The 16363-nt window shown below is 38.3% G+C and overlaps 1 protein-coding gene across 1 annotated transcript in view; it reads right to left on the bottom strand.

The window, feature by feature from the left end:
• noc2l (NOC2-like nucleolar associated transcriptional repressor) overlaps positions 1-16363 on the bottom strand; it is a 49817-nt gene that overhangs the window by 17930 nt on the left and 15524 nt on the right. Inside the window, exons 13-15 of the mRNA XM_079802117.1 lie at positions 9924-10037; positions 5548-5649; positions 4666-4809 (exon numbers count right to left, since the gene is read on the bottom strand). Coding sequence (XP_079658243.1) covers positions 4666-4809; positions 5548-5649; positions 9924-10037 — 360 coding nt within the window. The remainder of the gene's footprint in view (positions 1-4665; positions 4810-5547; positions 5650-9923; positions 10038-16363) is intronic.

Raw genomic sequence — 16363 nt, 5'->3', positions numbered from 1 at the left:
GGGGCTAAGGTAAGGAGATAGTTTTGAATACTGGCTTATTGTGTACTTGCTCAAATTGTTTTTGGATAATTTTTAACCAAAAAAAGCTATGGACTGCAGCTTTAACTCTAAGGGAGTAGGAAAATTTGCCTATTTTTAAAAATAGTGGCGTGTTCCATTAAGTGAAAAATAATTCTGCTTTCTCCGGCTCTCTGCACTGCCATCAGGGCAAACTGGAATATGGCAATATGCAACTAGCCCATTCATATCTGAAACTAAAATTAATTTTCAACAAATAAATCATATATACATATTATTTTATAATTTATGCACCATTAATACTAACTAAAAGTAAGATAAAATTGGAAAAAAAATAGTGACATTCTAAAAACTATAATAATCCTGGTCTGGACAGCAAGCACAAAGTCTGCTTCAATCTGCTCCTGGATTGACGATACCAGACGCTCACAAACAAAGCACTTAATGTCTGCTCGTCCTCCTCAGAGTCTCTCGCTGAGAGAAATGGCATTAGAAAGCTTTCCGCTCCATTACTTTCATCTGCTCTCATATCCGCCACCGACCCAGCATCAGGCTACGGTCGTAATAGTATTCTGTGCCACAGTGGCCGCGTGTGTCTGTCTGAGGACCTGTGACTGCACTTCCTGACCTGCAGGTGGTGTGGTCAACTAGGCCTCAGGCCAACCACCACATGCTGTTTTCAACTGGCCACAGCAACACACACTCAGATGTGTTCACACGTAAACACGCAGGGCTCCGAACACGCAAACACAGACGAAGACTGTGGGTGACCAGCAGTCACCTGCGAGGGGACGGAAGGCAGGGTGGTGTTTGAGGTGGGTGGAAAGAGGAGGAACTGCAGGGATAACAGTCTGCTTTTACAACTAAAATAAACATCTGACTGCCATGTCTGGTCCCAAAGCTCACAAATGTCTGACTAGAAGTGCTGTTATAGTCACCGTGTAATTGGAAAAAACTTAGAAAGGAGAAAAAAAAACTTCCTTGGCTTGAAGGAATTAGTAAAAACAAATAGATAAAAATGTGCTAAAGAAGTTAAAAGGATAGTGAAAATTATGTCATTCACTCACCCTCAAGATCCAAACCTGTATGTGTTGCTGGACACCGAAGAAGATATTTTGACGAATGTGGGTACTCAAACAGTTGATGGTAGCCATTGAGTGCCATAGTATGGGGAAAAAAATTACTATGGAAGTCAATGGTTATCGGCAACATTCTTCAAAATATCTTTATAAGAAAGAAAAACAAAGGTTTGTAACAACTTGAGGGTGACCAAATGACAGAATTATCATTTTTGGGTGAACTATCCCTTTAACACATCAGCTGAGCTCAGACAAGGGTTACAAACATGCACTACAAGAGCTACAGTGTACTGTATAGTGACCTGTGCATATGTTTTTCATACTTGATTTATAGACAGCAACACTTGAAGTTAAACAGCATTATTAAAGTTCTGTCATTCTGAGGTACTTATTTGAATAAGTGCAATGTAACTACGTCACCTAAAAATAATGTGTAACCACTTAAAGTTTTAAATATCAAAATGACTATTTTTATTAATACGAAATATAAAAATATAATATACCCACTATAATATCATAATATATATATATAAAAAATATATAGTATATTATGAATATACATAATATATCAAATTTAGGTAGAATTATTTGCCTGCAAAGGTTTAGGGTTTAGACACAAAACACTCATCTACAGTGATGTGATAAATTTCAAAGTGAAAAAAGTTCTGTGAAAAATAATGTAGGGCTGACTTAATTGTAACTATTAGGAATTTCCTGGTTTCTGATTGTCCGACATATATATTAATGGTTAATATTTTTTCTCCATCTGTGGTCTTTCTGATACAAGGCCTACATTTTACTAATGGAATATATGTGATATAGGGATGGGACGATTACCGGTTTCACGATAAACCACGATGAAATGTACTGATGGTTAGTAATATCGTTTAAATTTAATCATTAAAATGTTATTTATAATGTTATATTATGTTTGATTATTGTGATTTTGAAAACTCACTGTAAATCCTGTCCAGTCAGCATCAGTCTGACGCAGTGCACAACATTGTTTTTTGAACGAGAAGAAATGGAAGAAGGCAGTGACAGTGCGCGGGAGATTTTTCAGCCTGCTAAAAGGACTAAAACTGAGGTGTTGTCATATTTTGGCTTTTACAAAAGTCCTGAGGGAAACTCAATCAAGGATGGTCACTCTGTCTGCAGAACATGCCAAAAGAAGGGAGGAGGAAACACGCTGTTGTATAGTAAACGCAAGGCAAGTGGACTTTGACCTCAATACCAAAACTACATCTGGGAAATAATTGGACACAAAGTTGAGTTTAAATATTTTATTATTTCACCCACTTGAAATTAATGTGAAGCTTCCGCAAGTTTGCAGCAAGTGGCTTTGAGCCAAAGACGAACGAACAAAAACAAGACCATTAAGGGTGACATTTAAGGGATAATAATTAGAGCCGACCGATATATCGGCGGGCCGATATTATCGGCCGATATTAGGTTTTTTCCAAACTATCGGTATCAGCATTTATGATGGCCGATAAATGAATATTTTAAAAAAATTTTAAAAAACGGACGAAACGCTGCTCAAACACATTAAGTGTTGGCGTTTCACAGTTTGTCCACCAGAGGGCACTCTACAACGTGCCGGGTCGGCAACACCAGCTGATCCAGCTGAGTCATGCTGCCTCACGAACATTCACAACACAACGGAGATCATCCGTGAAGTGCATGTAAGTTGGCAACGAGACATGTTGCTTGAATAACAATTAAAAGAACATCCCCATCAGTTCTCTTAACTCAAATAACATGACAAAATTTGTAACTGCCAAGTCCAGTTTTGCTGTTACATGTAAGCCAAGAGAGCTGGTAATTACGTTAGGTTGCTACAGTTGACTGACTGTAAGTTTAACTCGGACAATGTGACTGAATAAGATGTATTTCTTTAATAGTCTGACAGTTTGACAGCATGAGACGTATCATCTCTCCCCTGCCCGTTATTTTGAAAAAGTATACATATTTCTAAATTATGACTTATCATAGCTAACCACAAAGCTAGCTAATGTCATGGCTATCAGTGGGAGACCGTTAACATTGGAAATCACAACAAACTTATTCTGCCTAAATAAAGTAATGATTACTGTATTTATAACTAGTATATTTGTAGTTCCAGTCCCTGCATTGTAAATCGTAAGTTAAGCCCATGAGGAGTGAACGATAGGGTGTTGCTGACTTCGTTCAGACGCAGCATTAACGAGTCACATAATGGATTTACTGCATCATCAGTAGTAGATTTTAGAAGGCAGGCAGCAAATGATGATTGAAAATGGTTTGTTGTAGCTTGATGGATAGAATTAAAAGAGTGCATGTAAAGGGATAAGCAAGTTGACATTGTAATTATAAGGTAGCTCATATTTACTATACATAGTTTATATTTTGCTGTTGTTATTTATCAGAACTTCTAGAACTTAACTGAATATTTATTTTCCAGTCTTGCTCAAAGTTATGTTTATGAAGATTACCACATCTATTAATACTGGTAACTTAGATTTTTTGTTTTGTTTTTGTTATTGTGTTTTCGTCCAAACAGGTTTCATATCTTAAGTTTGTATTTTTACACATTTTATTTATCAGAACTTTAATATATTTTTATGCTCCTCTGTTCTGTTGTGACAATAAAACAAACAAGTTTATTGTTAAACTGCATTATCATATTATTTTAGAGAGGCTGATGGATCATGAATAACTACATATAACTAATGTAAGGGAAATCTGTTTAAGTTTTTTTTACGCGTTTCTGTTATTTTATTTATTTATTTATTTTTAATATATATCGGCTGATATATCGGAATATCGGATTTTTAAATCACCAAATATTTGTATCGGTATCGGCCTTAAAAATCCTTTATCGGTCGGGCTCTAATAATAATGTAATTGTACACTTATTACACAGATTTTCTTTACCACATAAATAATTACGGGGACATATTGAATTGAGATTAATGTTTTAAAATGTTTATAAATCCATTTTGAATTGTTTATAAATCCATTTTGTACAGTGTACAAAACAATCGTCCAGACAGATGATCACAACAATATTATAGTAGTATTAATAGTAAAGTCCTCTGATTTCCTTTTCAATACAATCAAAAACAGAGACGCAAGTTGCATTTGAATAAAACGAGATATTGCGTCCGTTGTGATGCATGGATGTGCGCTGTTAGAATGTGTTGCTATTGACGACGCTCATTTTAAGGAAGGAAAAGTGCATAGAGCTGCTTGTTTTATTTGTTGTTTGTTGATTTTCAAATATAAAACTTGTTGAAATGTTTTCAGCGTGTGCATATGTTCTTTTTGAACACTTTCATCTCATTTAAACAAAACAGTGATACTATTGATAATCGTGATCATTTGGGTCACTATAATCGCGGTATGAAATTTTCATACCGTCCCATCCCTAATGTGATAGTTGTAGATTAAATCATAGCTGTATCATGCATAATAAGACCAGGTGCATGTATTAAGAAGTATGTATCCATTTCGAATTCATGTTGACTTGAACAACTGTTCGGTCCGTTCCTGGTATAAAATGATACACACAATTTCATGCACTCACCACAGCTGTGACATCAGCCACACCAAACGCAGCTTTCTGCCTTCGTCCTGTGATGTAGCTGCAGTTCTCCTGTATCTTCTCCAGCAGCTGGCGCATCTGCTTGCAGTAATTGGCCACTTTGCATTCCTTCAAGAACGCTTTCAGCTGAGGAGACCAACAAGAAAGAGACAGAGGGAGAAAGAGCAGAACAATTTAATATAAAAATTATGTGAATTTGGCGCCACTTGCAGAAATAATTTCTACCCATCCTCAAAGAGAAACATTAATACAGCTCTAATAACTCTCTGTACAGCTTCAATTGTCCTATTTTTTTTTTTTACCTGAAATCTGCTATTCAAATTCTGCCAATAAAAAGTACGGAAGAACTGGGAGTGGATATTATAAATAAACCCGACTGGGCCAAAAGAATAAATACTGAAAACCGGATTTTTAAACAGCAGTGAGGAGAGCTCGGTTTTGGCCAGAGCAGAGGATGTGGCCAGAGTGTGTGTGTGTGTGTGTGTGTGTGTGTGTGTGTGTGTGAGAGAAAGAGAGAGAGAGAGAGAGAGAGAGAGAGAGAGAGAGAGAGAGAGAGAGAGAGAGAGAGAGAGGGGTGAAAGAAGCGTATTAGTGTGAACACTGCAGTGTATGTGTATGCTGTGTTGCTAGTCTAGTGTATCGGGATGTGTATGTTGGGGTATGAGGACTAAAGAAGCTGGACCACAGCCTGTGAATGGGGTTTGTATGTGTGATCTGGACTGACTGGGCGTCCCAGGCAAAAAATGGAAATGGTGTACAAGCTCCATAACTTTCACCTATTATGACTTGTTGCTGATGTGGTAACTGTTAGAAAGAGAAGTGAATGAGTGAAAGCATTTGTCCAGATATGGTGAGGAACAGTACCTGAACGATGGTGGGCAGAGCCAGCTCAGGAAAGCCAATGGTGCAGGCCTGAGTGTGGAAGTACTCCAAAATGAGGTCATACAACTGCTCCACCAGACCATCCTGGAACAGTGAAAACACAGACATTCAAAACTCAACACACAGGCCAGAAACATACTACGCAAACAGAATTAGCTGGAATTAGGGTGGATTAGTTACATGTTTGTGACAGTAGGGAACAGGGGCGGTTTCAAAACGCATTTGATCCATTGCGGCCATTTTTGCCCTCTTTGACCGACCAGAGTGAGCCCGGATCGGCCTGGGTGACTACCTTGGAGCCCCGGACTTCCAGAGCTCCACTGCGGTGGAAATTGTGTGACTCTGAGTGGTCCTCACGATGGTCTGAAGAGACCAGTTTTAAGGAGAAAATACTCAGCAATGGTGTTAACAGATGAATTTGCACGTTTTATCTTATAGCATTCTAAAAACCAGACACATGAACAACATTAAAAACTTGCTTTTCAACACGGAGGTGTTGAATTTTTTTTTAAAATACTGTTTTTCCATTTCCTGAAAAGTAGTGTATTTGAAGATAGAAGGTTACCGCCCGACAGCGACAAAATCCTAATGCGCAACTCAGGATTGCTATTAACATCTCGACTTGACTGTCGATTAAGGGCTGTTCACACAGAATGAATTTTTGCATTCCATCTTTTGCAGCTTCTCATGCATGACATGGTGTCCTAAAAACACAGTGTTCAAGTTACAATAGGCCTAGCGTCCTTGAGGAGGTTACATACAAGGGGGAAAAAAGTAGTTTCCCTACATAGAAATGGCTACCCTGCCCCCCCACAAAGTATTCACACCTCTACTCATCACCTGGCATAAAAGCATTCACACTAATCCTGACCCGGTTTAGGGCAGGGATCGGACCTAAATCCTTTGCCCTACCTACAATTCACAGCCTTCACAAACACATTCCTCCGCAATGGAAACGGGAAAACCCTGCTCGTAACTGCCCTTACTAGTCGGGAAATATTTAAGATTTAGTAAGTCAGACAGAGATCCCAGACAGCAAGGGTGGAGCGGCGTCTCGGGGGGCCTGTGGCTGCGGTGTCTTGGCCTGGGTGTATGTACTGGAAAGCTTCCCCGTGCCAACCAGGAGAACAGGATAATCCCTGCAGCTTGTGTGGCAATCCTCTTGGCAGCGACACGGCGCACGGCGCTTTAGCCTGTGTAGCAGCGTGTTCGGGCTTTCATCTCCTAACCTCAATCCAGTTACAGCCAGTCAACATGAACACATGACAGGCTCCCAGCCCAGGAGGAGGGGCCATCTTTATCCAGTCCCTTATCTGATGCATTTAAGTGACTGTTTTTAGTTTCATTTTAATGTCTATTTGCTCATTTTCGATTTATAGTACCGTTATGGTTACATACCAATTTTATTTTGAGAAATTCATATTTTTAAGTATTCATTTTTAAATTGTCGCTGCCTTACTAGAGAAAACCATTGTCTTCCTTTTTGCCAAATAGGTAAACTTCAACACCCATAATGCACTGGGCATGTTGCCATCCAAGGCCACTCCCAGTCTGCCATGGATACTCTAGTCAAATACAGTCTTGCTTTAGTAGGAAGAACTCCTTAGCAAACTTTTAGTCATAATGGTGTCAATGTGTATAGTTCTCGGGTGCAAGAATCCAAAGAGTAACCGTTTAGCGGCAGAGAGTTACTTTCGGCTTCTAGTGAAGGATCCAGCGTGTTGAACACCGTAACAGAATATCCGAAAAACATCTGTTTGTAGTCAACATTTTAAACTGGATGTCCATGAACACAGTGTTTTAGGCCAAACGTAGAGAAAAACTAAAATAAACTGGCATCACATCAGTTCCACCCAACCTCCTGAAGTAACACACCGTCACGTACAGATAAGAAAGCGGCTGTCATAGTGTTCCATTTTCACCATAATGCTGTTTAAAGAGCAGACATAGTATGATACAATTTTCAATGATAAACCTACCTTTACAATAACTGTTCTGTTAATAACCTCTGTCGATCTGACTGTCCATGAGCGAGGATACAAAAATGTGGTGGAAGTATAATCTGTACTTTTTACAGAAGCTCGGGAGCTGTCAAAAGTCTGCCGGATGGCACGCGTTGCCAAATAAACGTGAATTTCTCTGTCCAGGTAACACAGAGAACCAGGAAACAATGTTGATTTATAAATACACAACCGACATTATAGCAATACAAAGCTGGTTGAAATGACACTTTAAGTGTTATATGAATTGTTATTAATAGTTTTCAACATTGATAGTAATAATAAATGTTTATTGAGCACCAAATCAGCATATTAGAATGATTTCTGAAGGATCATGAGACACTGAAGACTAGGGTTGGGCATCGTTTTGATTTGAATGATTCTGATTCCGATTCTTAGTTTCGATTACGGTTCTTTTCAATTCTCGATTCCGATTCTTTGAGGGATGGAGACACAACATGTCACAGGCTCATTTCACAGAGGAAAATTGTATTTTGATTCAATAATGAGTTTTAGTTTTGGGACTTTCTCTGCTGCCATTTTCACTTGCTTTGCTGCAAAGGTGAATGGAGTTTCACACCGAGTCCCGGTTTAACAATAGCATTAACAGCAGTCATATTAGGACTGCTACTAGCGTGGGCAATTTGCGTATAGCTACATTTATCTACGAGGGGGAAAAATAATTTCAGTAAAGTTGTTGTTCATCACAATTCGCAATTTGGTCAAGGGCTTTGTTATTACACTACAATCACTTACCTGATTATGACGAGGTGGGATAATGTTAGTTCACCCTGAAATGAAAATAAAGCCATCTTTTACTCACCCAGCTGTTGTTCAAATGCGCGTGTTCCTGTGTATGCGCACTCCAAGCCGCAGTAGCCTCGTGCAATATTGTCATGACAACCGGTACACAATATTCACTTAAGGAGGTTATATTATTAGTATTATTTCTTATCATATACGTTATAGAAAAGACGAGAATCACGTTTTTTTTCTATTGAGCTTGATTTCTCAAAATGGTGCATGTGTGTGTGTGTGTGCTTATCCTGGGTGCAATGACAACAGTGCGAGTTATTATAGTAGGCATGAGCGCCGGCGGCTGCTGACGGCTCATAGTGTACCCAGAGGAGCGCGCTCAGAATAACGGCCGAGCTCCGTGGTTTGACTGAATAATACGGTTTCTTTCTCGCAAAACCTTATAGTGTGCCCCCTGAACACTTTCCATATGGCGCGCGTCTCCCTGTATCGTTGCGTGATACATTTTTTTATTTTTTTAATGTTTTAGCTGATCGCCATTCACTGCCATAATAGGAAGGAGCGCGTGCAGGAACAGTATTTTAAATGTCATAGGACATAGGGCACTGGGACAACATCAGGGTAAGTAAAAGAAGGCTTTATTTTCATTTCAGGGTGAACTATCCCTTTAATAACGTTGGTTAGCGCAGGGTTGCCCGAGGAGGACAGACCTGCGCAGCATTTCAAACACGCTACACTCGTTAATTTATACACCACATATTTGTAGTGCATCCTCCCATGCAAGAAATAAGTTTGTCATATGTGTTGCACTGTGCCGACCCAGGCTTTTTTTAAAAGTGAAATAAAGCCACACTTTTGAGCGCCGCTTACCGTGCTCCATGGCTGAAACAGAACAAACGGGCGCGGCAAGCACTTCCGAAAACTTGTGCGTTTGGAACCGATGATTGGAATCGAAAACTAAATTTCTAAACGACTCCAATGGCATCATTATTTTTTAAACGGTTCCAAGTTGGAACCGGTTCTCGATGCCCAACCCTACTGAAGACTGGAGTAATGATACTGAAAATGTAGCTTTGCAATCACAGTATTAAATAACTGTGGTTAATATAAATTTAAATATAATTTTAAAATGTAATATTATAATATAATGTAATAATTTTACTGTTTTTTTGATCAAATAAATGCAGCCTTTGTGAGCATAACAGACTTCTTTCAAAAACATTTCCAAAACAATTTGACGGGGACTACAAAACCCCAAGGAATATGCATTTATTTTTAAGTTATACAGTGAACGTGTTTGCTTATTTAAATTTCACTTTTTAAATGATTGGTTAGCTGATTCATTAATTAACAAATCATACAAAGCACCAGGAAATGCAAGGAACAATTTTCAGATTTTCAGTGAAAATTAATAAAAAATATTTCTCTCACATTGCTATCATATACGTTTTAGGACAAACTATCCTTATAAAAAAACTAATCAAATGTAAAAAATATTAACATGTGGCCTAGCTTGACAGGTCTAGTATAGACAGTCATAAACTGAAAGAACATGTAGGACGTATGAAGGTCTGAAATTCAAAGATGTACAGGATGTGTCACCTTATAAGCCTTCTCTTGTAGATTGGTCTTGCTGAGTTTGAGGATCACTGCAAAATTAATGGGCTTTACACTCATGCGGCCTGGTTTCTTATTGAAGTCTTCCTGCTGGAGGATCTGAGGGGTAGAGTGAACAAACAGATACATCAGAACACTGCATCACAGACATACGTGCACAGAAACACACAATGAAGTCTACAGCAGTAACCCACTGATTATTCAGACAAACACAAACTAGAGAATGACTCAAGGGCTTATAGTAACTTAAAGTATAAAATCTAACTCAGGTGTACAGACGAGTGTTAGAGAAGCTACTCTGAAACAAACTACAGCTTCCCGAGCATTAAGTTACTCTAAGTAGTTAAAAGGTGCAATAGGTGATTCTCTACAGAACCATTTTTTGTTGTGCTGGTTGAAAGTCTCCTCATATCCTGATAGCAATCACTATGTTAAGCGGTCTAAATGTATTTTTATAAATATATATGATCTTTATTGTCCGAATGAAATGAAAGCATGTGTTCCCTGTCAGTCACAGTGTGTTTGCATACCACTGCGCAGCCTGTTCACGCAGACATCATACGGAGCAAGAATGGCAGGCAAACAGTTGTTTACGTTCATTATTATAGTACTGTTACTCACTGTACTGTAAAGTTTCCTCACCAGCTAATCTGGTCGTCTCGCTTCTAGTCTGTAGTAGGTATGAAACGATTATCGGTTTCACGGTAAACCACAATAAAATTTAGTGACGGTTAGTAATATTGTTTAAAATTTAATTATCATTAAAACCGCATGTGATTATCACGATTATGAAAACTCGCTGTAAATGTTGACCAGTCTGACACAGGTGCAGCGCACCACTGTCTTTTGAATGAGAAGAAATGGCAGAAGGCAGTGACAGCGGCGGGAGATTTTTCAGCCTTCTAAAAGGACCAAATCTGAAGTGTGGTCATATTTTGGTTTTTACAAAAGTCCTGAGGGAAACTTAATCGAAGATGGTCACCCTGTCTGCAGAACATGCCAGAAGAAAGTCGCTGTAATAGGGGGAAACACTTCAAAACTACGAACGCAAGGCAAGTGGACTTTGACCTCAATACCAAAACTACGTCTGGGAAATAATAACGTGAAGCGAACAAACAAATTCAGACAAGACTAGGGTGACATTTAAGGGATAATAATCAGGTCTGGACATTAACAACCGCCATTTGCGGATGTAACGTTATTTCGGCCGCACAGTAGCCACTTTGGTGGTTGAACTTATTGTAGTCTTCTCAAAAGCCATCGGTTATAATCGCGTTGCGCATTATAACCAATCAGACGTGTTTCTATTGAGTTTATGAATGCAATGTCTTCAGCACGCTCTCACTCGCTGAAATCTGCACTCAAAGCAGAGATGTGTGTGCGATGTATGCAGAAGATTCACTCATCATACCGTGGTTGACTGTTTTTGTTCTATTTCAGCAGCAAAAATAATTTCAAACAAACACAGCAGAACCACAGCGCCTCTGATATGACTGGCATAAAGTTGGCGAATTTAGGGACCATCTCTAAAGTTACATACAACATTGGTAACGTTATACACGTTTCTAACTTCAATAGCATTTGAAGAGAATGACATCATCTAGGTGTCAGGTATGATGCACACCTTTTGATATTTAAAGAGCACCTATCATGGCATTTAAAATGTTCCAAATATTGTTTTAGAAGTCCCCAACAACAGTTTTGCATGCATGCAATGACAAAAAAGACTTTAGTTTTCTTATAATATGCATTTATTTTTACCTGTTTTGACAGCGATTCTCAAATGATTCCTTTAGTGATTCACTTTTCAAAACCCCGCCTTTACGTGACGCTAATCTGCGGTGATTGGTCAGATGACCCAGTCAGTTGTGATTGGTATAGTCTGTGCAGATATTTTCGGAAACGGAACGCCCATCAAAGTCTTATAATGACAGTAATTTGTTAATATGTGTCAGGAGTTATGAATATGAAAACCGCGTCGGTACTGTTTGATTGTAATATGAGCCTCAGCTGATCTCATTCATAAAAAAACTCCTCACGAAGACTCGCGACAAATCAACATCCCTCAGGGCTTTTAGTTCAAAAGTGTGCAGATGAGGAGACATATTGATAGATTCTCATATGTCGGTGTCAAATTTCTAAACAGAGGAGTATTTTTTATTCAATACTTCCTCAAAATGGGCAGAAATAGCCTAATCATGAGCGATTGAGTCTCTTGTGTGTTGTTTTCAATTCATACTGGCAGCCGGAGGGCGCTCTGTGCACATGTAATCCATATATGGTACAGACAGACGAAGAAGATACCATGTGCCATAATAAAAGTTTCCCGAGATCGCGAAACATACATTTGACGACTAATAATAAACACTCAATCGCGACAATGTATGGTTTGTCTTCAAGCCACCTAGTCTTCAAATGCTCATCCTTGGGCAGATGAAAAAAGTTTGCTTTTGAGTCGCACTTCAGAACACAGCGTCTCGTGGCCATGATGTTTTCTAGTTTTCACTGGCGTCTTGGAGCGCAATAAGTGGGCGTATCGTATTCAAATAACTTGACAAGTTGACGTCAACTAGTCAGAGAAAAAGCTTCGGTCTTCTAACGATTCTTAAAAATTACTCCGAGTCGACTCTTACTTTTGAAAGAAAATAACTATATATACGGTGCACTGTCATATTTCAAGCTATCACAGGATGTTTTTGTTCACTTAGATCTATGTTACACACTACATGAAAGGTAAATTTCAAAATTCCATGATAGGTGCTCTTTAATAAAATAAACTGTCAAATCATATGAAAATATGAATATGCATTATTTCACTAGGATACTATTTGGGCTCTTACACAAAATATGCTAGATTTAAATGCATCATAGCTGAACACTGATGAGAATATTGTTTGAGAATATATTTACAGAGATAATATTAGAGATTATTTTTACACCAAATTATTATTATTTATGAGTTATGTGTTGCTATTGATGACAGCCATTATAAGGAAGGAAATCCCACAGAATAGAATCTAGCATAAAAAAGTGCATAGAGCTGCTTTATTTATTTGTTATTCAAATATAAAACTTGTTGAAATGTTTTCATTGTGTGCATCTGTTCTTTTTGAACATTTTCATCTCATTTGAACAAAACCGTGATGATATTGATAACCGATATTGATAATGATATTGATATAATTTGGGTCACTATAAACGTGATGTGAAATTTCCATACCGTTTCATCCCTAGTCTGTACCCTTCATGTGTTTTGGAGGAGGCATGGCAGGGAGGGTGGGATTGTATGCTTTCAATGCTAGCAGGCTAAAGTTAGCATTTCCCAGATCACCTATTGCACCTCTAAACCCCCTTGCAACCTTTGACAACTACACTGAGGATAACTGCCACCCAAAACATACTGATGACCTGCTTCTTCATTAAATGATTTACAGAAGTAGGTCAGAAATTTATTTTTAATAAAATAATGAGCAGTATTTATATGAAACCACTAAAACAAAAAAAGGGTACAAGATTTCAAACGAGATTTCAAACAGGGGTACAATATTAAACTATTCTATTAAGCAAGAATGCACTAAAAGAATCCTATTTTTTTAAAGATTAATTTAATGTGTGCTGTTCTTTTGAACCTTCTATTTAAATCCTAAAAGCACAACAGAATCAGAATCACAACAGAAACAAACATTTCATAAATGTTTCTTGAGCGGCAAATCAGCACATTAGAATGATTTCTTAAGGATCATGTGACACTGAAGACTGAGTAATGATGCTGAAAATTTAGCTTTGATCACAGGAATAAATTACATTTTATAATATACTAAAATAGAAAACAATAACAGTTATTTTAAAAAATATATATATATTTAAGTGTATTTTGATCAAATAAATGCAGCCTTGTCGAGCATAAGAGATTTATTTTAACATATATATATTTATTTTTTAAATCAACCAAAAATCGTGTCTGAATGAATTAAAATGTATTCGATGAACAATTTTTATTTTATTAATACTACTTTAACTTGTCAAAAAAACCTGGAAGCGCGAAAACCTGCTATGTAGCAAAAGTAACTTGTTGGCTTTTAATTCAAACTAGAAGTAATACTTTCGCCATACTTTTTCCACAACTAATGACTGAAACATGCCACCACGCCTGCAAACAGTCAGGCCGCATGCTTTGGTACATGGTTGTGACTTTTTACATGACTCTCTCTGTGCTTCCGCATTTGAGAGCAGTTGAAAGTGCTTGACGAGGTCATCTAGAACCAGTGAGGTGTGTGTGCATGTGCTCTTGGACGGCTGGTCTGTACAAACAACGGATGTGGTGTCGCCTGCGGGACACAGGAGGAAGTGGTGGCGCATGGTCCCAACCTGATATGCTTAGGGGCTACTGCAACAGGAAGCTCAAAATCATAGAGCTCTGATAAAATAGAGCGAGAGAGAGAAAGAGAAAAATAAAGAGAGATGCCCTACTCTACTCTAGTGCGAAAACAGGAAGTGGACAGCATCACAAATAAACACAGGGAGCAAGAAGGGGGTCGGTGGGAGTCGCCACACTGACAGAGGATGTGGTCTGCGCAACACGTTAGAGAGCTGAGTGAGAACCACAGACCTCCCTCATACACACACACATATACGGACACACACGTACGCTCTTCCCCCCCAGGCTTTATCGCAGTATGGTCAGGACTGGTGGGAGATCGCAGCCAAGCAGTGACCACCCCCCATCCCCCATCCCTCCCTTCCGTTGGTCTCGGCTGCTGTCGCCTCCACGCTTCTATTCTCACAACAGCTGTCACCGCAGGGGCCCACGCCAGCCACACACAAACACACACGTTTTGTCACCCGCCTCACACTGTGGAAAATGTTGACAGTTTGTGACCTCTACTTCTCCCAAAAACGAAGACGCACAGCGTTCGCACACATTAGGATGCATGTTCATGCAGACTGCACGTTATGATCTCTGTTGTCTTGTCTTTTAGTCTTTAATTCAAAGGTTGACGACCGTTTAGGTGGCTTGACTTATCTTGTCTTGTTTTTTTGATTTTCCAATAGTGACTAGTTAGTGGGTTTTCTGAAGGACAAATCTGTATAATTAGACTCCAATCCGATGTGATATTAGGTATTGTTCAGGTTGTGTTCAAAATCATATAAATTCCGTTTACTGTTAACAACCCACTATAGTTCTATAATCTGACAGATTTAGAAGTTTGAGGCTGGACTTGGTTTTATCCATCAGGAAATGCGAAACAAGGCCAAATGTGTGTGTTTATAAATAGCTATAATACCATTCAAACGTTTGGTGTTGAAGATTTTTATGCTCACCAAAGCTGCACCAAAAATACAGTATTACTGTGAAATATTATTACAATTTAAAATAACGTTTTAATATATATTTTTAAAATGCAATTACTGTGATGGCAAAGCTGAATTTTCAGCATCATTACGCCAGTCTTCAGTGTCAATCTACTGACCCTAAACTTCTAAATGGTAGTGTATTTTGCTATTGCTTTATGTTATTCAATAAGCAGCACTGCCAAAGGGACATCAGTGGAAAATAAAAAAAACTGTCTCAAATGGTCTTGTATTGTTGGAAATTATGAATTTGATACAAAAAACTACTTTGATGGCAATGAAGTTAAAGGGATGAATTTAGGCAGATTTTACAGCGCTCACAATCTATCAGCACGCTAAACCATATCATACTATTAGCATGGTAAAACCCTCTCTGAAACACTGCATCTCTTCATTAAAAGCAACCAGGTAACAAATATTTGAGCAAAAATGTATTCTTTAAGTCAAGTTACCTTTATTTATACAGCGCTTTTTACAATGCCTATTGTTTCAAAGCAGCTTCACAGTGTTAAACAGGAAATTAATGCAACAGTATTTGAATCAAATTCTGTTGCATTCATTTCCTACATTAATTTCCTGCTAATTAGGTTAACACTGTGAAGCTGCTTTGAAACAATCGGCATTGTAAAAAGTGCTATTTAAATAAAGGTGACTTGACTTAAAGAATACATTTTTGCTCAAATATTTGTAACCTGGTTTCTCTGGAGAAAACGGTGATGTCATCTAGCTCATTTCTATTATCATATAGTGACAATGCAGGCAGATTAGTACTTTAGTTGAATATTTAGTGTCCCCAACTTAGCAAGCCAAGCCAAAGGCGACAGTGGCAAGGAACCAAAACTCCATCAGGTGGCACAATGGAGAAAAAAAAAAACCTTGGGAGAAACCAGGCTCAGTGGGGGTGCCAGTTCTCCTCTGGCCAACGAACAAACAGTATATGATTATGATTCTGGCTTCTTTCGTTGGTAGATTCTTCATATTAAGAATTCTAGTTATTGTACTTCAGATGTGATGAAAGGTCAGAGTATGATGAAGTTTTACTGTAAAAAAACAGGACGACCATGATGACAAAC

The sequence above is a fragment of the Gobio gobio genome (genome assembly GCF_949357685.1).
Source record: "Gobio gobio genome assembly, chromosome: 21".
Taxonomy (NCBI): Eukaryota; Metazoa; Chordata; class Actinopteri; order Cypriniformes; family Gobionidae; genus Gobio; species Gobio gobio.
Note: the sequence above shows the minus strand (reverse complement) of the source record. Positions and strands in the feature narration are given on the sequence as shown.